A 25,535-nucleotide genomic window follows, 5' to 3' on the forward strand; every position below is an offset into this window, starting at 1 on the left:
TCACAATTGCTCAAAACGAGCAACTTCTTTATTTGTGAATTAATTGATTTAGTAACAAAATGTTTGCAATCTCTTGCATGACAAACGACGAGGGTGCTATGAAATTAAACATCAACCGTTTCCATGGTAAATAAAAAAAGAAATACCAAAAAAATTAACAAACAAGCAGTTCTTGCACAGACTTGTGTCTCCTATCGTGCACAGACGTTAAACATGAAGGGACTTTTATGGTACATTCCAAATTGACTCTCCGGCACGTTCTCGAAGAGAAAAACAGCAGCTTTTAACAGCATGTCATTTAATACTAGCTTAACCAGAACAGTTATGTGAGATAGCTTTCCTAAAAACATGACTGGATTGTTTCAAAGGAAGCAAAAGCAATCTACCTGTGTTTTTGAAAACCTGAAACATTCATCGAGCTGTGGGTTAACGCTCATTACATCACAGCCCGAATTAACATAATGCCTAGGGAGTGAAGAAAGCAAGCTGGTCCCATTCCAAATACCAGAGTTCGTCAAACTCATAATAAAGCGATAATGTCCTAATCATCGTCAAGCATTCATACATGTCAGATGACCATCGGATGGTCTTTGCTTATTCAAAGCAAATGTCCAGATCGGTCGAGTCACTGGAGAGGCACTGCAATTATAAAAAGTTATTCGATGCCAAATCGGCACATCCAGTCAAATGTCCAGAAGAAATGAAGGTGTCTACAGGGTGAACTTTCCCTGCTGGGAATTGTGGGAATTTGCTGCAGTGTGGAGTGCATCTCTCTGGACTAAATATAGAACTGATGAACAGCCAGCTGATCCATGAACGGACGAACCAGGTTATCAGTGGCGAAGTAAAACACCAGGCCGAAGGTTATGGAGATGGGCAGGGCCGGAAGGGCCTTTTTAAAGATGGCGAGGAGCAGGAGAGTTAGACATAAACCCTGAGGAGCACAACAGAACATGTTAAAACAATCAATTGGCTTGTCTGAAATCGCGTGTGTGTGCGTACTGTGTTTATTCTCATGTGTATAAAATGGAAGTAGTTGATTTCAGACACTCTGAACTATAGGGGATAACTTACGATGAGAATGGCCACAAAGCAGGCTAGGGTTGTGTTCCAGTCACCGCTTGCTGTGGCTGACGCTTTACCCACCAGCATACTGTAAAAGATGAAATCTCCCAAGCCCAGTTTCACACCCCCTGTAAAACACACAAACGCATACAAATTCTGCTTAAAAAGAAACAAATTAAAGAATGGATAAAATATTGTTGGCACAATTTTGTGTATGGCAAAAGGATGTTTGCACATTTGAGCTGTTGTGTGGGCACCAAACACGCACTCAACAGATACTCACTTTCTTCATCATCGTCCGCAGGTGGAGGACGTGCGGAGGGCATCTGCTGGATCTCTTGTCTGCTCTCCTCGGTTGACTGGATCGGTCCAAGCTGATGCTGCTGTTGATCGACCCATGAAGGCGTGAAACCGCCGTCATCTTCGGGCTGGGCTGTGGGTGCCATGCCGACTACAGGGGACAGATAGAGGACTTTCGAGTACAATAGAACCGATATGAGCGTTTTATTTGTCATCCGATGAACAGATGAAGACCCTCTTCATTGCTGGATCTTCTAAAACACGCAACAAATCACTCTCACGTCTGGACTTATTTTTGGATATTCTGGACTCACCTTGGCTCTCCTGTTGAGGAACTGGATGGCTGGAGTTATTCCTGCTATCTGCAGTGTCCGCCATATTAAACAACCACACCATGGTAGCTAATCACAAACAATTGAGTACAAATGAATCAAAAGCAATTGATCAATATGCAATGTTAAAATGCAACGACGGTTAAGAAGAGAGAAGGGTGGATGGTTGTATCTTACAGGAATAGATGAGGGCTGGGAAAATTGGTTCGTTCCTCTCTTGAGCCGTTTCGACAAGAATACGCAAAGGTCCTTTTGGACACAGCACTGCCAAAAGATCTACAGAAAATAGAAAAAGAATTGTGCTGTTGTACATAAAATCCGAGATAGGTTAATAATACATTTATATAATTCTTAACTACCAGATGTATGATAATCTGTACGTCGGATACGCCTAATAATTGCTAATTTGAAGTGATAGTCTACTCCAAAAAAAACCTCATGTGGTCGAAAACCTGTATATGACTCTTTCTTCTGTGGTCACAAAAGAAGATATTTTGAGAAAGGTTTTGTTTCCATACAATGGAAGTCAATGGGGTCCAATGTTGTTTGGTTACCAATAATATCTTCTCTCCTATCATACAGCTTTGGGATGGCTTGAAGTGAAATAAACGATGAAGGAATTTTCATTTTTGGGTGAATAAACCCTTTGATCAGTCTAGGGATTGGCTCATGAGCAAAAATACAGAAATTCAACTATATATTTTTCAATCATTAAAACGGTTTTGTAACTTTCATGAGTAACGTAACTGACCATAGACAGAAATAGCAGCCAGGATGAGCCAGGCGGTCCATTCAGGGAGATATTTGATGAAGACCAAAGCCATGAGAGCGCTGATCATGATGAGATACGCCTGCTGGAGCCGCAGCGGACCTTTCCAGTGGATACAGATCATTCCCACCACACCGAAGTTCCAGACGATCAACGCCAGCGTGAAGTAATCCAAGGCCACGTTGTAAGTCTTAAACACTTCCCTGATGTGAGAAACAGAGGTGAACCGATACTCACATAACCGTAGGGCTGCCACGACAAAATGATAAATAGATGATGACATTAGTTCATATTTAATGATGACACAGAACATTGAACAAGCCTAGAGCGAGAAACGATGCAACTCACCCCATATAAATAAAGGAGAAGAAGAACAGGAGGAGAAGGTTGGAGAAGAACAGCCAGCCTTGAATCACCTGCGAAACACCACAGATGATAAATCTGCATTCAAGAGGAATCAATGAGAGGTCAACATGCCAAGTGAACAGACCTTGTAGCATCTGTACTTGTAGAGCACTACCAGCACGAGGGTCATGACCACTATAACACTGATCATGATGATGGCGTTGAGCATGGAGTTAAGAGCACGCTGACCCACGGTCTCCGTGTCCTCACGGAATGGAGTATAGATCCTGAATAAAAGCAAAACAAAAGTGACTCAATAAACACAGAGGAACTAACACAATGTTTCTTAGCAATCTAACAAGATAAAATGTAACGTTGAAACAATTTATAAAGGGAACAGTATCCATGTTTTTTTATCGCAACACGCAACAGTAAATTCTTTATTTAAAGTTTTCTCTTAAACGCTCATGTGGCGCTGTGTCTGGTTAAGAGAGTATCAACTAAATGGCCACGTCATTTAAAGTATCATTCGCTCATTCAAAAACATTTATTTAATTATTAAAACACAATGATCAAGTATTCAAAAACAGAAACATAATAAACAATCAGGACATTTTTAAACATGTTTTGGGCTGACATGCTTTAGTCCAGATAAAAATATTAATGACAAATTACAATATCATTACCACAATATTTGGCATTGGAGAATACAGTCAATTTTCGGTATAGTTGGTCATTTCATTGATGTACAGGTATCCATCCATATAAGGGTATTGTTACACTCTTACTAATAATACATCTTGCTCAGCATTAAGAATTCCTTGGAAGACTTATCCTTAACCAACACATCTGGATCAAGTCAGGACGTGACCGATTAACATTGTGTGTTTGGATTGAATGGGCACGAGCAACCCATCTCTGTCAGGTATAACCCTTAAGGGTAGAGTCTTAAAACCACGGTTGCAGAATACAGAACAGTGACAGATGCGTTCAATGTCTGATGTACAAAGCATATCCTCTGTTAGCCAAAAGAAAAGAAAAACGAAATATATATTATATCTTTAATACATAAAAAATGGACAGTTCTGTTCTTAGATGTAGATTGGTAATGACCCCATTGTGAAGGTTTTCAAATGTACTGATACCCTCAGTTCATGATTCAATACAATAAATAATTAAGAAATATTATATTTTGAACAAAACTAGATACGATTTATTTTTGTAATGCTATATATCATGCTACAATATATTGTTTCACCCATGTCGAACATGATATCGTGTTTATTAAGATAACGGCACAAAACAAAGAGAAGTCTAATTTAATTTGTATATAATTTAAATAATATTTTTACATAATATATCTTCTCACAACGCAGAGGATTCGCTTTTTTTAATATTTGATGAAAATGTGTAAAACTTTCATATACTATATTCGATCAAAATATGTCATAATGCATATCTTGCACCGTCCGTGTAATCCCAGTGATGATACTCACAGCTGTTGTCCGTCCTTCTGCGTGTAGAAACTAACCGATTTGATCGTTGCCACGACAACCACCATACACAGCGTCACGGGGACAAACAGCATAATAACATGTTTAGCTCCGTATTTGAGAGTCAGTTCCTCATCTTCATCTTCTTCACTGTCATTGACCACCTGAGGTGGCCGTGGGGTCGGCGGCTGTCCGTTCAGCTCCACCTCACCCCGGCCTGGACCCCCTGCGCCACCCGTCTCAGCGTGCTGATTAGTCTCCGGTCCATTGTTTGACTGCACAGAGAGAAACCCAAAAGTAAAAGTGTGTGCTTGTGTTTTAAGGGGCTTTAAAGCACTATTTACACTTTTATTGATGTGCCATGGGTCAGTGTTTACATTTACACAACAACTGTGTTACTTATAACTGCCTTTTAAACTGAAGTATTTAGCATTCAAATGAGGAAATAAAATTCCCTTTCTGATTAAAAATATATACACAAGAGCAAGGGTCAAAGTCCTCTATCGTCTAAGAAGAGATCAGGAAACCGAAAGCATTTTTCAAGTTTTACAGCTGTGATTATTGCAGGTACGCTTCATGAAGTGAGATATGATCGAGCGGATCAGCCTCCAGCAACAAGCTGTGATGAATACTGTATTTTACATGCCCCACCTGATCATGGGTGCGGTCAGATGTGCCTGTGCTTTTTACATGGCCTTTTTCAACAACTTTTTCTCAATTTGTTCATAAACTAGCAAAGGAATCTCCGCTAGGACATTTTCCTTATGTAGATTTCCATTAACACATAACAATTGACAGAAAACATCAAAATATTTACATTTACGCATTTGAAAGACACTTTTATCTAAAGCGACTTACAGTGCATTCAAGCTTCACAGCTAAAAAATACAGTGTTCCCCAGGTATCAAACCCATGACCTTTGTGCTGCTCTACCCATTGTGCTACAGGAACGCCTCTGTGCTACATGAACGCCTCTGTGCTACATGAACGCCTCAGGGCTATAAGCTACAGGGACACCTCTGGGCTACAGAAACCCCAATGAGCTACAGCAATCCTACATAGCTACAGTAACGTCATTGGCCCATACGATACAGGAATGTTCACACTGGGCTAAAAGCTACAGAAACTCGTTTAAGTTACAAGAATGGGACAGAGCTACAGGAACGCAGTGCATTTAAGCTATACAGTTCAACATGACTGTGTTCCTTGAGAATCAAAACCATGACCTTTATGCTGCTCTAAGCATCAGAAACACCTCTCTGCTAGAGGCTACAGGATTGTCTCTGGGCTACAGGAATTCCATATAGTTTCAGGAACATCACTGGGCTATAAGCTACAGGAATGCCACTGGGCTACACCTCTTGGCTAAAAGCTACAGGAACTCATCTAAGCTACAGTAATGGCACAGAGCTACAGGAACGCCACTGAGCTAAAGCAATGCCACTGGGCTTTACATTTTAAAAACACCTCTGAACTACAGGAAGAGCATAGATCTACAGGAACATCACCGGGCTATAAGCCATATGAATGCCATTGGGCCACAGGAACACTCCTTGCACAACAGGAATGGCACAGAGCTACAGGAACATCACTGGGCTACAGGAACACAACCGAGTTACAGGAATGCCAATGAGCTACAGGAACGACCCTGTGCTACAACTCAGGCAGAAAAAAGGGTAGACGTTCTCAGATTTTTTTCCCTCTTGAAATAAACTTCTCCCATCACAGTAAGTCATACAACATGCATCCATACTTACCACATTATTAACTGCATTCTCCACACTATCAGCCATGGGTGAAGTGTAGGCACTCTACAATCATAGAAACAGCAGGAGCTCTGGATCTGTCAGAACTGAGAACACAACAGAAATCAACATTAAAGCCTGCGAATAAACTGAATACACATTGCAAAAAAAAGCAGCAAAGCAGAAAATATAACCATGGTTTTACTAAAGTAATATATATATTTTACTATTCTCAATATCACTTTGGCAGAACAGTTTAAATTATGTTTATGTTTGTAAAATGCACAGTATGAACAGTTTTACTATGCATATCTGGCAATTCAATGATGTTTGTTTATATTTCCTGTGTGCCACATAAAGCTCGTTCTGATTCATAGTTATACGAAAATATAATGACTACATACGGTGCTCTTGGCTAATCACATGCCAAGACGTGTTGACATTTCTAATGTGGCATTTTTAATTTCTGGATCCACGAAGTTGACATATGTGACAAGACATATGAATGAGTCAAGTCAAGTCAAGTCAGCTTTATTTATATAGCGCTTTTTACAATTTTCATTGTTACAAAGCAGCTGTACAAGAATAAAAAAATGACTATAAGTAAAACATAAAAGGTTATGGAATTCAAAACACAGGTCAAATATCAGACACACAATAAATTCCTATATGCAGTGTTAATTAAATAAGACCAAATTCTAGCAGCCCCCCCCGGCCAGGCAAAACAGTGCAAAACAGTATGCAAACGGTGGCGAGGAACCCAAAACTCCATTGGAGGAGAAAAAAAACCTCGGAGGGAAACCAGGCCTAACCAGGGGATTCCAGTTCCCCTCTGGCAAAAACTGCAGCCTCTGCACAAGCTCAACAGTGCTTGCACAACAAGGCGAAAATAAAAAAAATTAGATTTAAAATTATCATTAATAATCTAATAGTGGCTGAAGTTTTGTAGGGACGTCACTTCCTTCGTCCAGCAATTTGAATGAGACACTGAAATATTGGCAATTTGCGGAGCTTTATCTCAGCTGGCTTTGAAGGTGAGTTGAAATGTTTACTGCAGAGTTACACCAACTATTATAGACTATCACCATGCAAAATACAGACCATTTTACTATAACATATTTTGGAGTTATGGACCCACGAATTTGGGACATTCACAATACAGTTGAATGGGCCATTTTGAACGGTGTGTCCCTTTAAGGGTGTGTCAAAGGTGGGTTATACCCAGTGTCCTTGTCTACCACCATGCAAAAAAGCAGACGTTTTACTGTACCCTTTTAAAGTTATGGACCAATGAAGTTGGCATATATCACGATATAGTTCAAATGGTCATTGTCCACTATCATCTCAAGGGGCATTGAGCTCAAGCAGCCAGCAGAGAAACCTCTCCTCTGTACACGCGCACAGTGTTAATAATAATTAGAAACAGTTTATTCATATTTTCTATTTTCTAGACACAAAAGCGCGAATAACAGAAGGCGAACAGAAGCGTCGCGTCTTTAAAGTGGATCGCTGCGAATAAGAAGCTGGATTCAGCCCCGTATAAAGACTATTGCACCATGCCCGAAAAAAACATGGTTTTACAAAGAAAAATGCTTTGCGCCGATCTGACTGCAATGGAAATAAAATAATATAAAACTGGGTGAAGTCAAGTTCAATGTATGTTTGTTAAGAAAAGTTGATCATTAAATAAACGAGAAGAGTTTAACAGATTGATAACAAAGCAGCTTTCGGCTAGTTAGCCGCCCGGACATCTCTGTGAGTCAAGATAAATTAAAGAAATGAGTTATAGGGTATTTACATTAAAACGAAGAATGGTACATTCACGCGCATCAATGCCATTAAATGTAAAATGACTATTAACATCACATAGAGGTGAATGTAAGACAAACCTTGAGTCTTGATTCACACCGACCAACCCCGATACCGTGAAGCCAGCCGCGATGAGCGCGACATAAAGGTCGTAGCTGTAAATTTTAAAATAAAAGTCTTGTCGCTATAGATTTAACATATTGTAGATTTGTATTGAAACCAAAAATACACATGGTTACCACACCATTTAATTTATAATGAAACGGGAACATCAGTAAATCCTAATGGGCAACGGTCTAAAACACACTAATAAATAGTTACACAACTACTGTTTTTCTTTCCTCGAGGAGGGCGACAGTGACCGTTTAAATTTACAAGACGCTTTTATTTTGAAGCACTTTCTTACTTCCCCACTTCACGCATGGAATGTCAACTGTAAACATGAGCGGGATTGAAGCGTGGTACATGGAGGAGTCTGAAGAGGACCAGAAACTTCCTCACAGATTAAACCCGAACCAGCCCGTGTCCCTCAAACAGCTCGAAGACATCGGAGTCTATTACTGGAAGGTTCGAGCGTCAGAAAACACGCGCGACACGTGACGTTAACGCAGACTAACTGTGTTCCGTACGTATGACCTTTGACCGCTTATCATTGAATAAATACTTCAGTGTCATACAAACACCGAATTACACGCGTTATCCTCATTTCTCCATCTGTCGCCCCCGACCAACACGGAGACCCTCCCGACATGTGTTACAGTGATATTTCAATAAGTTTGCGGACGGCGGGGAGACAAATCGATGCGTCTCGTAGTGTTACAATCTTTATCAAATCACAGATCGTTAAATATATGACCTTTTGTTGAATAGATGTTTTGAAACGGGAATATGCGGGCGATGCTCGGATCCACTCTCAGCCTGAGACGGTTATCACGCTTTACCGTCATTCTGCGTCCAGCTAATATGTTTACGTTGTATTAATAAATTGACACGTTTTAAGCCCTTTTCATCTTCCGTACACGCGCGGAGGAGTCACTTTTCCACACTTTTCTTAAAAACTATCGGTCCAAAAGACATCCATCGAAGAATGTCACACTAACGCGCTTGTCCGTCTATCAACATCTCGGTAGGGGTCGTTGACGTGCGGAACACGGTTAGTCTAGGTCACCTGACACAACCGGCATCTGTGTATTAAAGTGCGCTATCAGGGTGATTTCAAAGAAAGTCAAATAGCTAATGAAATAGACGTTGGGAATATGGTTACCAAAATACCACAACATCATGTCATGAAATCAAAATCGAAGTCTGCTACGAAAGTTTCAGGTTTTTGTTTCACGCTTTGTACCTTTAACAATAATTTAAGAGCTTAATAAACATGGGCTCATTGCAATGCAAGTGCAGTAACCATGGTTTATTTACAACAAGAGTTTAGTTATAACGTTATAAGTAATGATTTTTGTCAGATTCGCAGCTAACAATTGTTGCTTCCCAGGTGGAACCAAAAAGAAACCGAAAACGAACATTTGCTGTGACCGCCGAACCATACAAATGTTTATCAACCTAGCAGACACAATATGTTTCTCGCAATACTTTCCATTTGATTATCTTACAGAAAGATAAATCTTTTCTATCGTTTCACTCTTCTGTTTAGTTGAATGCTGATATTTATGAAAATGACCCTGAGCTGCAGAAGATCCGTGAGGAAAGAGGTTATTCCTACACGGACATCATAACTATTCACTCTGACAAACTTCCCGATTACGAGACCAAAGTAAGCCATATTCATGCATCTTGAATGAAATCTTAAGTTTGATGTCTGAATGTATCATTTCTTCATTGCAGGTGAAGATGTTTTATGAAGAACACCTTCACCTGGATGATGAGATCCGCTACATTCTGGACGGGCAGTCTTACTTCGACGTGAGGGATAAAAATGACCGATGGATTCGGATAGCTGTATCCAAGGGCGACCTCATCACACTACCAGCGGGAATTTACCACAGATTCACTGTTGATGAAAGCGTAAGACTTTAGAGCACTATAGGATTTGACATGCTTTTGTTCCTGCTGCCTGCGAGACAGTTTACTAGTCTGATGGTTAAAATCAAGTCCTGGCTTACATTTCTCATTGACAATAAATCACATTAAACATGAGAAACAGGCTGTGCTTTAAGGAATGGTTAAAGTACCCCACATAACCCGTTGAAACATATGTTTACGATCAAATTTACCCATGTTTCTTGTTTTACATTCTCTGTAGAACTACACCAAGGCAATGCGTCTGTTTGTGGGTGAACCAGTGTGGAAGGCTTATAACCGCCCGGCTGATGACTTTGACATCCGCGAGGCCTATGTGAACTCTCTGAAGGGCTCCCAAAACATTTAGGAAGGATAGTGTCATTCACAGTCCTGACTTTAACAGATTCTTTAATGATTTTTTACATTTCAGTGGGGTTCATTGTGTGGAAGGTGATCGTGTCATATACTCTGACATTTTCAGCATTCATTCAGTAATTAAAAGATCTTGAGAAACACCTGTACTTCATGAATGTTTTATTTTTTTCTCTGGTCAAAATCCAGATATTTACTCATTTCAGAGCGAGTAATGTCACTGTTATACTGTATATTACAGACGCATCCATACGGAAGAGGTTATTTTTTTCTCTGGTCAATTTCTCAGTATATTTACTAATTTCAGTGCGAGTTTATTACAGAAAATGTCAAAATATTTCAAAACGTTTTTCACATGTATTCATTTGACATTATTATGTTATCATGTTTGTATTGTGTTAGTTATCTGTATTTGAGTTATTATGGCTCTAATAAAAACAAACCAGCTTGATTGATATTAATTGGAAAGCACAATAAAAAAACTGGATTATTTCATTTTGGAACCAAACTCTTCATATAAAGTATGCTGCCAATATTTACTGACCGTTTTTTAATCAATTTAAATAATAGAAAATGTATAATGATAATACAGTATTTAATGAATTGATTAAAATATTTGCACAAAATAAAAGTATTGGCAAAATGATATTAAAAACAGTTTTAGATTACACCACAGGGCATCATCATTTTTCACATTTCATTACATAACTTTCCCTTATAAATTATACTTTAAAATCTGGAATTGCTTTATACATTTATGAACGATACAACTGAAAATAGCCTACAATCTTTAAAAACAATAACACATTTCAAACATATTTTAATATCCTAATTACATTTTTTCACAGCAAATGTATGCCTGTTATCAAGTTACCTTTGGTCGTGTCTGTACAGAGTAGGATGTACATACGTGCTCCTCTAGAAGCTTCTATAGTAAAACAACATTTTCAGCCACAGCTTGTTCGTTCACGTCTGTTCATTCTTTATTACGCAACGTTGGATTGTGGATCGTGTCTGTGGTGTCTCATACTAGCTTGAGGCACTGGATGTTAAAGCTGTCTCCTTCTCGGCAGGCTGCGGCTTCGAGCAGAGCCTGTTTCTTTTGCGTGCTGCGCGAGGACTCCAGCTCGTACATGGTGGTGAGGTTGAAAAGCACGCTCTCGTTTAAGTAAAGCGCCGGGTCATTGTGCACCAGGCTCTCCAGCTGACCCAGGGACTCCTTCAGCCTCCCCAAATACAGCAGACACACGGCAGCGTTGTTGTTTGCCTGGAAAGTAAAAACGGAACAATGTAATAGCAACAATAGTAACAGCACCTTTGATCAACTTCTTACAAGAAGTTGTTACACTTGTTATACGGTAGGGGCGCTGTTACGCATCTTTCGAAAGAGTAAGGCACATCCAGAGCCCCATTTGTTTGAAATGCTGTTTTGAAGCATTAAATCGTTATACCAATAATTTTTATCCACAATTCAGGATCTACTGAATATTGACATACACTCAAGTTTTGGCTTGTGACTAAAATATAAAACAGATTGTCTGGATCACAAAAAAAAGAGCGAGTGCTTACCACTGGGTTCTTGGGATCAATTTTCAAGACACTGGTAAAACACTCGTGCGCATCCGTGTAATTATTCTGACTCAGATGAACGAAGGCACTGGTGACAACAGAACATTTCCAAGTCAAAGCACATCCACATAAAACACAAACACGGTTAATAAACCAAGGATTTCACTACCAACATCATCAAACATGTCGTACCTGTTCATCAGGACGGAGGTGTCTTCATTAGGTGATTTTCCCTTTAACTTACAGGCTTTTTCAACTTCCTGGAAAAACCTCTCCGCTGTTCTGATGTCCCCAATCTAACGTTATGAACAAACAAAATGTCAATAACAGTCTTAAAGGTCCAGTGTGTATTTTTAGGAGGATATATTGACAGAAATGTAATATAATATACATAACTATGCCTTCAGGGTTGTATGAAGATCGTTTTTATGACCTCAGAATGAGCTATTTCTATCTACATACACCGAGGTCCCCTTGCATGGATTTCGGCATGTTTCTGCAGTATCCCTAAATGGACAAATTGCTCTACGGAGCGTGTTTTGTAAAAACCACATCTTCGGAAAAGAGGCGAAAATGTGACGACATCGAAAGTCATGTGCAGCCACCGTAGTCCCTCGAAAGACTCTTTTTATTAAAAAATTCTTAAAAAAGGAATTGCGGGGAGACCAAGACTGGAGCTGCATTATTTATAAATGAAACATAAGCATAACTTCCTTCCTAAGAGTTCCTTATGACAATAAATACTCATCTGTCAATGATTAGAATGTTTCCGTTCTCTTTCCATCATAAAGCATTGAAAACCTTTGAGAAACACAAACATTACTATGTTTTTTATACAGCAAAGCAGCTCCCTTGCTCATTTATATCAAGCAGTCTTGCCCTGTCCAACATGGCATCCTGATATCGGTGTATGTCTATGATCCTGAAGACTTTGATGAACTTCTTTAGGTGTGTTGGATTAAGGTAAGTGCTAAATCTCCAGAAGTTCAGTAGTCCTAAAAAGATCTCACCTGTAAGAATATGCGTCCGATTCCGCTGAGGAGCTGGACTTTCTGCTCCGGCTCGTATTCGATAATGGACTGATACACATCCACTGCGAGTACATAGTCCTTCATGTGATACAAAGAGAAATCATGTCACGGTCTGTAAAACAGCACCTTTAAAGACACAGTTCATCTAAACATGAAAATATGTCAATACGTCCTGTAACTATGTAAAGCCTATATTCCATGTGTTCTGATGTCATGCGATGGCTTTGTGTGAATATCTTCCCTATCTGCTGTAGTTCTTAAAGGGACAGTTCACCCGAAAATGAAAATTCTTTCCACGTTTGCTCAACCTCATGTAATCTCATACCTGTATGAATGACTTTGTTCTGATAAACACAGTTTCCATCATTGCTATACAGGTTTGAAACAACCTGAGGGTGAGTAAATGATTTTTGGGAGAATGATCCCTTGAAATCCTATTTGAATCTGTGTTTAGAATGAAATAATAATAATAAAAATAGCTAATATGCTGTATGATGGTCATAACGAATGGAGACTTGATTTATGGCTCTTATGGCTTCAAAAGACTATGGACTAGATATATGAAGAAAATAAAAGATGTGATATTTGTAACAGCATAAATAGAGATAAATGTACAAAGAGTTCTTTATAACAGCTTTTACCACAAAGGATTTAGTTGCTGGGAACACTGCAAAAAAATAAATGATTGCTCAGTTTGTTTTTATTTTTAAACATCCCTGAAAATACATATTGTCTTACTTAATAAGTAAATTGATACATATATATTGCGTCTAGATTCATTTAATAAAATGTCATTGAAAAATGAGATATTTGAGAATATCATTTGAGAAAAATGAGTTTGCCAATGAGATAAATCAAAAGGACAAACAAACTTCGTGTTTTAAGCATGAAACTAGAGTTTGGCTCCAAAATGAGATAATGAGAAATCATTTGGAAAATCATGTTTTTTATTATGTTATCGTGTTTTTATGGTGTTAAAAAAGTTTTTGGGAGTTATTATGGCTTAAATAAATCAATTCAAATTGATATGAATTGGAATGCACAATAAAAAAACATGTTATGAGTTGTCTCATTGTGGAACCAAACTCTTCATATATATATATATATATATAAATAAGTAATGTTTGCAGCGAATCTAATGTAGATATATTTAAAACAAGTAAGGTACAACCCAACAGCTGTTATTCAGGTGAATGTTTCTATGGTTTCTTTGTTTTGTCTGGTTAATCGTCTGTATGTTTGTCTTTCAGTCTTTAGCCAGCAGATGGCACTGTGTATCATTATAACGGAATACGACAAGCTTTCATTTCTGCCAACCACTCAAATCTAACCAAATACTCCATGTACGTTATACCAACACAACAATGATCCGAAACCTTTATCCATTAAAAGACAGTTATTCCAACAGTCTTGAGGTAACACAATCCTATCATCACCCTAGAATCAAATCATCAGGAGAATGTACACATGCACATGTAATTCATGTGTAACTGGGTATCAGTGGTAGTTTTCTCTTTAGGAGGCGTATGTATGACGTGCACACACCTTCATCATCAGCAGACAGTTTGCCATGGAGTACATCACCCGACTCAGACGTGACCTCCACAGCTGGATGGAGGCTGGAGAAGAGAGCGAGACAATGAGTAAATAGAAAAGAATTGGAAATTGCAGTGTTTTCCGTCTTTTCACCGCTTCCAACCCCTCAATTATTTGTCTGTGGGAGAGAATTATAGAGCAGAAAACAGTACAATCACATTTCTTGTTGCCCTTTGGCTCACTGTAGACTGGCTCTGATCTCGCGTCTGTTTGCGCTTTAACAAACTTCTTCAGCTAATGTCAGACTAGCAATGGTGTGTAAAGACAGAGCAGATTGAACATGTCATTACATTTCCTTGTCCTCCTCTACTCAGACACCTCAATGAGGCCGTGATCCCCTTCCGTAACTACCATCTAAAATTCTCTCTCGGTGGCTGCTTGCTCCGCCTCCAAAACAACTTTGCCTTCTGAGTGACATCAGCAAGGTCTGAAGGTGAAAATAACATTATAAATGACCAAATAGAGATTAAAGCGTAGTTTTAGCAAACCAGCATCTAAATCTATTCTAAATCTACCCTGTTCTGATTAACCTCACCAAACACACGGTCCTATTGCCACTATGGGGGCACCGGCAAGCACAGAGTGAGTGTGGGGTTCTGGGAGCATCAGGACACGTCACCGAGCCGCCCGGCTCTCAGCGTTTGGAAGCTCTCTCAGATATGTGAGCCCCTAACAGAGGGAGTCTGTCCTGCTGTACCACATCAGGCTCTCAGGTGGGGGGCTCATGAAATCCCACGTGCTCCTCTCAGCTACACTCGAGCATGCATTTATCTCTGTCTACTGTACACGCGAGGAAGTCGATCTAGCATGTACAACTCTGATGGATAACTCAAACCAAGATCACATGCTGCTATCTAAGAGCATCCCCAAAAAAGCGGCTACAGAAATGTTGGCCCCGAATCATAGGTGACCTCTTGCGATGTTAAAAACAGCATCGTAGTGAGTCAAATATTTCTGCTCTGTTTTTCCAAAAGAGAAGTGTGAAGCTTTGAAGTCCTGAAATCTTTCATAAGGCCTTACAAATAGACAACGTGAAAGATGAATCTGTTGAAAATGGTACCCTATAGAAATATGAAAGTTCACAGAAAGTTAGTTAAATAGAATTTTAATCCTGTACATTCAACTTCATGTCAATCCAAAATCCTGAGATGTTACCAATCCAAATTTACAATCTGAATTCACTCACGTATTTTCACTCTGTGCCTTAAAGGGCTAGTTCATCCAAAAATGAAATTTCTGTCATCCTTTACTAACCCTCAGGTTGTTTCAAACCCGTATAAATGTATTTGTTCTTATGAACACAAAGAAAGATATTTGGAAGAATGTTAGCAATTTTCAGTTCGGGGACATCATCCGCTACCATAGTAGGACATTTTTTATTTAATTTATTTGTTCTGCTGAACACATGAACAGATATTTTGAAGAATTCAGGAAAACAAAGAGTTCTCAGGCACCTTTGACTTTCTATGGTAGCGGATGATATCCCCGAAACTGAAAATTGCTAACATTCTTCCAAATATCTTTCTCTATGTTCATAAGAACAAAGTTATTTATACAGGTTTGAAATTACATGAGCGTGAGTAAATGATGACAGAAATTTCATTTTTGGATAAACTATCCCATTAAATGTTATTTTCTTAATAATTTGTTAACATTAGTAAATGCTTTAGTTAAAATGAACTAACAGCATTTATTAACCTTTTTTCCTGTGAGTTAAGACTAATAATACCCGTGTTTATGTTAATTTAAGATTGAAATCAGAACAAAGACATTTATACAAGTTACAAGTTAAGTATTTTATACTGTACATGTAAGTGTGCTTTGAAAGACAGTCTGAAGTTCATTTGTGCGCTCTGTACCTTGTCTGTTTTCTTGAGTGAGGTTGATCATACTCCCGTCCTCAGCGAAACCCTCCTGCAGGTTACTGAGGATCTGTGACGGGACCACAACACAAGTTTTATAACACTAATCACAGCTGCGCTAATGACATTTCAGAGCGCTGCAGAGAAGCTACAGCCGGCGGGGTGGAAAGTTCACGACTCGGTCGCGTTCACCTTCTGACAGACGCTCTTGATTCCATGCAGGCGGTCCAGAGTCTCCTGTGGCTTCTGCAGGTACTGAGGAAGCTCGGCGTGCAGAACGCGCATGGAGAACGGCACCATCGATCCTACAACATCCAAGATAAACAGAAATGATGCTAAAATGTAGAACAGGTTATATTCTTAATTTCCATCTTTCTGTTAAAACTACACAGACTCCATGTTCGGACTTCACGGCTTCGAGCTCGGCTTTGATCAGGTGGTCCTTTGATTTAATCACGGTTCCTGAGACGCGTGATTAAAGGTCAGTGTGAAGTGCTTAAAGAGGTCACTAGACAGAACTCGCATCAAAAATCTCAGGGTGGACGTGCCCATATGACCTTAGGTTTTAATACATTTCAATACAATACAAATTGCACGCTTTAACACGATGTGTCAGAAAACACAACTCACACTAAACCATGTTTCATTAAAATGCACAAATCTAAATAGGTTTTTCCCAACATCTTTATATTTTATAACTTTCACCTCTTCGTCCTGGGTATACGGTGGGGTAATACTCATAATAGAGGTCCGGATGTTCCAGATTTCCAAAGGGCTCAAACTCCAGTTCAGCGTTCTGGAAAAGGTTCAACTTAAACAGAAGAGCGAGACGTACAAACCACAGCTGCAGACGGAAAAAGAAAAAAACAACATGTGCATTAAGTTTAGTGTTTAAATGCTGTTTGTATGTAAGTGTGCAAACAGAGAATCGTCTTTGCAGCAGAATGTGGCGAGCCACACGGGGTTGGCACATGAAAGCGAGCAGATGCTTTGATACGGCTGACTCCAGAGCCGCTGGGACGCCGATGGGTTCCTGCGGACCCTGAGTGGGTGTCGGGCCGAGAGCTACGACACTGACGGCTGTGTACTGTTGCAGGACCCTTCACGCGTTAGGATCACTGAACCAAACTGAACCCAGTCGACATTCCCATGTTTAAGCATCAAGCGTAGTTATACGGTAATGATTTTAACTTTGTAAGAGCAATGAAGCAATTTGTTTTGTAACTAAAGTCACAGTATGGCCTTTTGCACTTTGTTAATTTCATTATGAATGCATAGAATTTTAATTGATTGTATTTAACACCCGTAGTGTCAAATATTACAGGGTGACCTCAAGATTACTCTACTGTTACATAATGACAATGCTGCTGAACCCAAATATGCTCTGTTTTACAACAACAAAATGCCAATCATCCCCTCTCATGTCCTAAAACTACAATACAGATGGTGTTTTGCTGACCTGTAAAGAGTCTGTGGTGTGGTTGCTGGGCTGTCCGCTCTTGCCGTATCCCTGGCCGTGAGCCGTCAGCAGTCTGCCCGTCAGGTCCACGGCCGCCCTCCAGTTCTTAGTGCTCTGATGAGAGAAGATGAACGTGTAAAACAAACATCTCGTGATGGAGACCCCCAGCTGTAACGATGACATATATCGCTGTTGTTTATTACTTCACATTTACTGTAACAATGATATTTCACGTTGTCTCATACGTGTGTTTATTAGTATCTCCGTCACATGTGTCCATCTTCCTCATATATGAAGCCTTTTCAGTCTCGCTTCTCTGTTTCAGTCCCTCGCTCACTCTTTACCCCGCACTCTCTCTTCCATCCGAGACCCCGGAGACTTTAAATCTTCATTAGAGCAGGAAATGAAGCCGAAAACCACTGGCAGGGAAATGCGCGCGAGGGCTATCCGCCAGTGAGATCAGACATAACACAAGTCAATGGCAGGGGAAATGAGGCTCTTTCTGATCTACTGCCCGTTTGGGGACTCCACAAACGTCCCCACAAAACAGATCAGGGATTCCTGTTCGCACTTTTTAAGGACATGCCAATACAAAACACAGTTGAAGCCAAGGTTCTCACGATAGCAATATTTCTGCGATCATTTATTCACCCTCACAATATATGAAATCTTTCTTCTGCGGAAGGCAGGAGTGATCTTGTTAAAGGAATAGTTCACCCAAAAATGAACTCATCCCCATGGGATATGTATTCTTATGGGATATCATATTCTTATACTGCTGATAATAATATTTCAGAGACTGTTGTGTAGTCCCTCACCCATCCTTTGTTCGTGGAGTTAGCCAGTAGGACGCCACCTTAAAATCCTGTGAACCGGAAGTGGCGATCGTTTTTACTTCCGTGTTCTGATCAATTTCCGAGTGAAAAGGAGAAAACGAATGGCCGTGGCTTGCGTTTTTCACTGAGAATTAATTCTATATGTAAAAACAGCTGTTGCATTAATTTTGCAATGAAATGGGCAGCAGACTGACAGTTGAAGGGGAGGAGTTAACGGATGCTCCGCCCAAGCCGTCTAACTTACATCGTTTGAGATGGATGGTCATTTCAGGGCGGAAGTGCATTTTCAGATTTGAATTGAAGATTATGAGGGTACGTGGATTTGAAAAAGAGAATGACCTACATTGATAAGTGATTTACAATAAACTGCAATATTTCATGAAAAAAGAAGAATAGCCATGTTTAATAAATCTATAAATGCATGAATTTACGCTGCAAGAAAAGGCCATCTGTATTCTGAGCACTCTGAATCAAAGTGACCTCTGTGAAAGCATTTATAGAAACTCATCTGCAATCAGACGGATGCTGTACGTGGTGAAGCTGATGCTCTACAGTCAAACACCATTCAAACGACACAACTCAAGCCAAAACAAACCAGACAAAGCATTGTCATTGTCAATAGAATTAGTCTGTATAATATTTATATAGTGCTATGCAATAAGATTTGGACAGAGACAATGAGAGCTTTTCCACCATCGTGCCAAACCTTTCTAACTCTGAAAGGGTTAAAGAGTTATGTTTAAACGTGAGCCTGGTTTGACAACAAACTGTTCTTGGCTCTGAATTTTCAGCATGGTTGTATAACCGTATAATCTTGCCAATGAATTTGCGCAGGGGCGTTATAGCTCAGTCTCTTGTTATTACCAAGGCAGCGCGTGGCGCGTTTGTGTTTACATTCTAAAAATTTCGTTATCAGCCCTGCGGTGGAAAAAATTAAACCATTTACTCACCGGCTGGGGTGGATCGGCACGACGTGGAGCGATTAAGCAACGAGAACGATTAGGCGCGATGGTGGAAAAGCGCTTAATGTTTATATCAGTTCTCAAAACAATGGATTTATATATGGTTCTGACTGCCTCACTGCATACAGAGTGTAATCTGTGTCTATAGTCTCTCTTTTACACACAGCTGTGCCGTGAAGTTCAGGATCTGTGGGATTAGAGCGCATGGTTTCACGAGCAGCGCCATCATTCTTAATGCACACACACACTACAGCTCTCTCACATACACTTGTCTGTGTATCCTTGTCTTTTATTGAAGGACGTGGGCACAGCAGGAAAGGCTGTATATCACAGAGCTGTCTGCGTGAATCTGATGTTTGTACTCCGAGGGAGAGCAGTCAGCCGGTCATTTTGAACCCCTGAGGTTACAGCTGGCACAGAGTCAGAGTCATAAAGATAAACTACCACCTCCTTACCAGCATAAAACATCGACTGGTGTTCTGCAATAACAGTATTAGAATTAGATCCTCTAGTCCTGATACAATTTAAGTTTTCCATTGAAGTCTCCCTTCAATATATGCATGACATAACCATAATGACAAGGTTTTTTTTAGCTGTTATTAATTATGATCATATTGTCTAGTAACATTAAAGACATACGTTTTGACAATTCACAAAAGACAAGAGAAAATGATTTATTTTGTATTGATTACATGTATATATAATAACTGTAGCTGCTGAAAAACATATTATAGCCTTTCTTACGTTACCGCTTGATGTCGTTTTGTTGTACTCTCTATAATCTAACATACGTGACCATGGACCACAAAACCAGTCATAAGAAGCACAGGTGTTTTTTTAGCAATAGCCAAAATACATTGTATGGGTCAACATTTTTTATTTATCTTTTATGTCAAAAACCATTAAGGTATTTCTTTCAACAAAAATGGGCAGAAACACGCCTACAAATTCACTTGCTGCTGCCCGCTTTGTGGGAATTGCCCTCTCACGTTTGGTATCTATGTAAAGCTTAGAATTTCTGCTTTCGGGTTCATCTAATCTCCCCAACATCCTTATAGCAGTGTGCCCATTGAGAGCGTTAAAACAGTTCCTTCTTAGCAACGGCCTGCACAGGGCCTCAGTTAGGGCCGGGACGATATATCGTGTAATTCTTATGCTCAGTTTCTCAATGCATAGCTGTTAAATGCCACCACATCCGAAAGCCAGAGGGCTCAGCATATGGGACACAAAAGAAGTACCATTTACATACAAGTACCAATTCGCAAACTATCCGGCCCTAAATAGTATTTGAAAATAGAATTAGTATTTCCCAAATCATAGTATGCTGAAATTAGTATTCTGGTACCCGGATGGTCCAGAAGTCTGAATCCATGGACACTTAAAGGCAGAGTTGATCATTTGGAAAATGCTAACGTTTGCCTGCAAGCGGTGCAATCATACGATCCCTCCCTCTCGCGAATCATCATCAAAGCCACGCCTCCTCCAAAACATGAGCGCGCACAGACCAGAAGCTGTTAGACTGGTTCCTGTTCACATTCACCGGTGAGAAAACATTACAGTACAAAGTGAATTACATTACTACAATAACGAACATCTCCAGGTAACTGCTCTCTGTCCGCCATTGTGCCCCTGCCTGCACATCGCACATGAGCGTGCTGACGACGTATGATGTCTGCGTGAACAGGGTGCGCAGTGAGATACAAAATAGTGTGACTGACAACGTACATGACGTATGATTGCCCTCGGACCGAGGGCAGTAATTGGTCCAACAATTTTTGCAGACGATATGTAATAATAAAAATACCAATGTTTTCGCTTTACCTACTGATTGCTATCAGGATGTTAAGAGACTTCCAACCAGAATGACAACAAACGTTTCTGGACAGGATTGCCTACACCGCCTTTAACGGCTGATATTACCCAGAACTCACAGCTAAAGTGCGGAGACTAGTGATGCTATACTGCATTAATAAAAAAATTATAAATATAAGTATACAGTAAATATTACATATAAAGTAATAAATACTTAAATGCAAGGAAGAGCTGTATTTTGATCTTTGTGCCAGGTAAGGATCACAGTGTCGTCTAGGCAACAACTGCCACTTCTGCTTCGCGTTAGTATGTCCCAGTGCGTGCATACAGTTTAGTTACGCATCAAAAGGTATATACTTTTCCATAGCAAACACAGTACATAATTTAAGGGCATAGTATTAGTTGGCGAATTGGGAATGCCAATGGTCATATTATATCGCTGTTCTTTTACGTTTAGGTATTTTCAAGATAATAAAGTATATTTATATGTTTGACGAGTGTTGATTTTTCAAATGCACATTATAAACGACTCAATCTAAAAACTGATTTGAGTTTGAGCAGTACTTCCTGATCAAAGAGCCGTAGTTCACGGAAGAGCTTTGCATAAAACACAGAATCAACACCTTTTTGTGATTTCATAATCGCCTTAAACAGATATAATAAGTGTGGATAGCAATATATATCTTCCCAGCCCTAGCCTCTAATGGACAACTTTAAAGATGACTTTCTCAATAATTCGATTTCTATTTGTTTGATCTGGAATGTAGCTTTTTTTACAAACAAAATGCAGAACTCAAAAAACAACAACCACAAAGGCAGGGGAACCGAAAGCCTAAATCAACCAGCAATTGAACAACATAGCTGTGTGAATATACAGTATATATGTAAACACAGGTGAACAAGACTTCTAACCGGTGACCACTGAACAAACAAGACAAATAAGCAGTGAATCAATTGTGTGAAAACACAACCATCCACCAACCGAAACAACCCACAAGATGTGATGTAGCACAACCTGCAGGAATCAAGAAAATAAACAGAAGTTCCAGGACCAAAAACTAAAACTAAAAAGCATGACATACAACAGCATGAAATAACAAGACTGAGATCACAGGCTTATACAACAGGCTAATTTTGACTCAACTATACAACACTCAGCTGCTTGGAATGCTGTCAAACTATAATACAGACAAGATCACCACATGGCAACATACGATCCTACAGATCAAGGGCACACGGTCTGTCTGCATCGTGACCATGAGAACAAAATGAGAAGAACATGAGAAGAATTTCATTGGTGGATAAAAGATTAACTGTGACTTACTATTAGTCGCTTGAGACCCAGAAAGTTCTGTTCGACTGAGTTGGCTGAGAGCACCTGTCTCTTCATAGCTGCCTGCTCACCAAGAAAGCGATGCATCAGATCCTTCACGGCATCACCCTGTAAGGAACAAAAACCGTGTGAATATTTTTGAGACTTATTTGGCTCCATATCGTTTCAATATACAGTATTTTTACAGTCCAAATGTGAATATCTGCTAAAACCTGTTGACAGCTTTTGGATAAACTCAAACCTAACAGACATTAACTAATGGCAACAATTTTGATAGTTGCAGGGTTATTTAGTTTCGTTTAGTTTGTTTTTAGTTTGATTCATATTTATTTTTATTTTTTATGTTAAGTTTTGTAAAGTTTTAGCAATTTTTATATATGCTTTTGTCATTTTATTATTTGTTTATTATTATAATTTTTTAGGCTTTAAACCTATTGCAGTTTATTTTTGAGACAACATTTCTATATTTTGTTTAATTTAAGTTTGACCTATAATTTTTAGGCCAATTTTTGTTTCAATGAACAGAGACTTTCTCAAAGTTTTTATTTAAGTAAACTAAAATAACCTTGGTTAGCTGAATGAAAGCATTTATTTTAACTCCATTCATATTTTGTAAATGTCACATGCGAAACTGGACTGACCTGCAGATTGTCAAACTTGAGTCCTGGCATGGCCAGATGCTCTCTGTCTAACTGGACGGGATTGACCTGGTGCGTGGCCACCGATATCAACACTCTCCTTGTCTCCTCTGAGGGAAGCCATGCGTCGTAGCGCTTATCTACCTCACTGATGCTAGAGCGCTGGCGAACGGGTCGTCTCCGCCCGAGAACACAGCCTGGAGCTTGCTCATAGATGCCGCAGGCTCCACTGAACCAGCCTGAGGTTTTAAAACACCGCCCTGAGGAGCCGGGCTAAAGTACATGCTGGTGGGTACAGCCTCCTGCGGCCCTGGGGCGGGCATGCTGCCAGGGCCAGACAAAAAGCTGGGGCTCTGGAGGGACTGTCGCCTTAGGCGAGTCCGCATTCGGGTTACTGATGGATATGAAGGAGGTGGTAAATGAATCGAAGAAATCCGAGGCTGGGTTGCCCGCTCCGTTATCTGTAAAGAACTTACTGAGGCTGGGGCTCGGCTGGCACACCTGCGGGACGAGTCTGTTGGGGGTTTCTGTGTTGCCGATGGTGAAGCTTGGAGACTTCACTAGGATGGGCTGGAAGCCATCAGGTATCAGGGCTTGAGCTTTGGGCTGTACACCCTGGCTGAAGATGGTACAGACTGGAACTAGCTCATCTTTGGGGGGTGTACAGGTATCCTGAGCATTGGAACCCTCAGGGCTGGGGAGTGTCAAGTGTCGCCTGGGCAACGGTTTCTATATTATCCCCTGTTTTAGCCACCTCCTCTTCAAATAAAGACACAGAAGCCTCCTCAGGTCCGCAGCATTGACAGAGGAGGCAGTGTTGGTGTCATCCTCCTCTTTTCCTGCATCTCTTTTAGGTCCTTTGGACTCAAGTGCCTCATCATCTTCATTCTGTCCCAACAGTGTGTCAACGGGAACAACATCCTCTTCCTCACTGTTGGGGGAATCGGAAATCATCACGCTCTCCATCATCTGGTCGTTCAGCTTGTCTATTATGCTCTCAGAGTTAACGCTGTCATCCTGCAGTGAAGTGAACGCTTCAGCGTCCAGGTCGATGCTCTCTTCTTGGAAGGGAACTTCTGGAGTGATGGACGGGCCTAAAAGATCGGTTTGGGCCTCAAGACCTTTAGGCTCATCTGCTCCATCTATTTCCAGAGTAACAGGTCTCTGTACCGGGGCATCACTGTTGTCCATGACTCCAGCCTCACTGTTCCCTATGATTCAAGTCGAACAGAACAGAAGTCAATGGCAGAATGAATAGATAAATGGACAGACAGGCAGGTAGACAATTAAGTAAGACTGGTAGGTAGACTGATAGGTAGATAGAGTAGGTGGGTAGATAGTGATGATGCTGATAGATTGACAAAGATCAAGAATGCGTTGCAGAACATTACTGAAAAAACAAATCAACAAGATGTACAGCTCATGATTAAAGCGTATTATTCATTTATTTTTAATAAGGGTACGAGGGCAACGTGAGCGTGTGGACATTAGAGGACAAACAACAACAAAACAAAACTTTCAGTTTTGTGCAGTAAAACATAACTTATTAAATTTAGATAAGAGAGATTGTGAAGCCTCTTTCATTTCCTACATTACTAATTCCACAAATCTAAACACTGTTTATGAAAAAATGAAGTAAGATTCATTTCAATTGTAATGATAATTGAAAAATATAAATATATATCAAATACAACAACAAAGACATTCTACTGGTCTGGGAAAAACTCACAGCTCAGCGATTTAAATACAAATAAGTACCCTTACGAAAATAAGCCATGGTTCTCCTACAGTAATAGTCGAACTATGTTATTTGAAAAACCATTGTTACCACAAATATATTGTGGTGTCACTGCAGGCTTAAGCATTATATTTGTAGCAAACCTGATGATACAAATGGTGATCAATATAAGAACACAAAAACACGAGTTCTTTCTACCCTTTACCGAATGTACATTTCAGACCATGTCCATGTTTCGCAACACTCATGTACAGAGCAAATATAACATTAAGTAAGAATAAAATATCAGTAGTATATATATATATATATATAACTCAAGCAAGAATAAGAATTTACCTTTGGTGAAAAGAAAGCTGAGATGACAGCGGTGTAAACACGCGCATGCGCACTGACGTCAACTAGAAGCCCTACGGTAGCCGAGCGGTGTCAAACATTCTCGCTACGGCAGAG

At 39.9% G+C, this 25,535-nt stretch overlaps 3 protein-coding genes across 5 annotated transcripts; 1 reads left to right on the forward strand and 2 right to left on the reverse strand.

The window, feature by feature from the left end:
- psen1 (presenilin 1) lies at window positions 1–8,986 on the reverse strand. 3 transcript variants are annotated; one of them, XM_079458690.1, is made up of 12 exons: window positions 8,715–8,986; window positions 7,939–8,013; window positions 6,062–6,156; window positions 4,308–4,579; window positions 2,957–3,098; window positions 2,815–2,882; window positions 2,449–2,669; window positions 1,875–1,973; window positions 1,680–1,766; window positions 1,349–1,516; window positions 1,075–1,193; window positions 1–934 (listed from the first exon to the last, which is right to left on the reverse strand). In XM_079458690.1, the coding sequence occupies exons 3-12, from the start codon at window positions 6,095–6,097 to the stop codon at window positions 779–781; spliced, it is 1,368 nt and encodes a 455-aa protein (XP_079314816.1). In that variant the 5' UTR covers window positions 6,098–6,156; window positions 7,939–8,013; window positions 8,715–8,986; the 3' UTR covers window positions 1–778. The 3 variants fall into 3 exon arrangements, with proteins under 3 accessions (XP_079314816.1, XP_079314814.1, XP_079314815.1); XM_079458688.1 differs by having other exon boundaries at window positions 8,103–8,983; XM_079458689.1 differs by lacking the exon at window positions 8,715–8,986 and adding an exon at window positions 8,265–8,489.
- Window positions 8,277–11,204, forward strand: adi1 (acireductone dioxygenase 1). The gene is made up of 4 exons (XM_079458691.1): window positions 8,277–8,425; window positions 9,510–9,629; window positions 9,701–9,880; window positions 10,119–11,204. Exons 1-4 carry the CDS (start codon window positions 8,285–8,287, stop codon window positions 10,242–10,244), a joined length of 567 nt encoding a protein of 188 aa, XP_079314817.1. The 5' UTR covers window positions 8,277–8,284; the 3' UTR covers window positions 10,245–11,204.
- Window positions 10,396–25,468, reverse strand: trappc12 (trafficking protein particle complex subunit 12). Its single transcript, XM_079458687.1, is given in 16 exon segments — window positions 10,396–11,516; window positions 11,819–11,906; window positions 12,011–12,114; window positions 12,829–12,927; window positions 14,395–14,468; window positions 16,305–16,377; window positions 16,500–16,612; window positions 17,013–17,151; window positions 17,767–17,880; window positions 22,701–22,817; window positions 23,351–23,499; window positions 23,502–23,688; window positions 23,690–24,046; window positions 24,048–24,139; window positions 24,142–24,558; window positions 25,422–25,468. Coding segments are annotated over 15 exon segments (2,346 nt in total). The 5' UTR covers window positions 24,539–24,558; window positions 25,422–25,468; the 3' UTR covers window positions 10,396–11,273.
- Between the last annotated feature and the right edge of the window lie 67 nt (window positions 25,469–25,535).

This window comes from Barbatula barbatula (assembly GCF_947034865.1).
Source record: "Barbatula barbatula genome assembly, chromosome: 6".
In the NCBI taxonomy this organism is placed as follows: domain Eukaryota; kingdom Metazoa; phylum Chordata; class Actinopteri; order Cypriniformes; family Nemacheilidae; genus Barbatula; species Barbatula barbatula.

Coding starts and splice junctions, on each gene's coding strand:
- adi1 (XM_079458691.1), top strand. CDS start 8,285: ATGTCAACTGTAAACATGAGCGGGATTGAAGCGTGGTACATGGAGGAG. Junction 8,426..9,509: donor TCGGAGTCTATTACTGGAAG/GTTCGAGCGTCA, acceptor TCTTCTGTTTAG/TTGAATGCTGATATTTATGA. Junction 9,881..10,118: donor GATTCACTGTTGATGAAAGC/GTAAGACTTTAG, acceptor CATTCTCTGTAG/AACTACACCAAGGCAATGCG.
- psen1 (XM_079458690.1), bottom strand. CDS start 6,097: ATGGCTGATAGTGTGGAGAATGCAGTTAATAATGTG. Junction 1,974..2,448: donor GGCTGCTATTTCTGTCTATG/GTCAGTTACGTT, acceptor TATTTTCTGTAG/ATCTTTTGGCAGTGCTGTGT. Junction 1,194..1,348: donor TGCGGACGATGATGAAGAAA/GTGAGTATCTGT, acceptor TGTGTTTTACAG/GGGGTGTGAAACTGGGCTTG.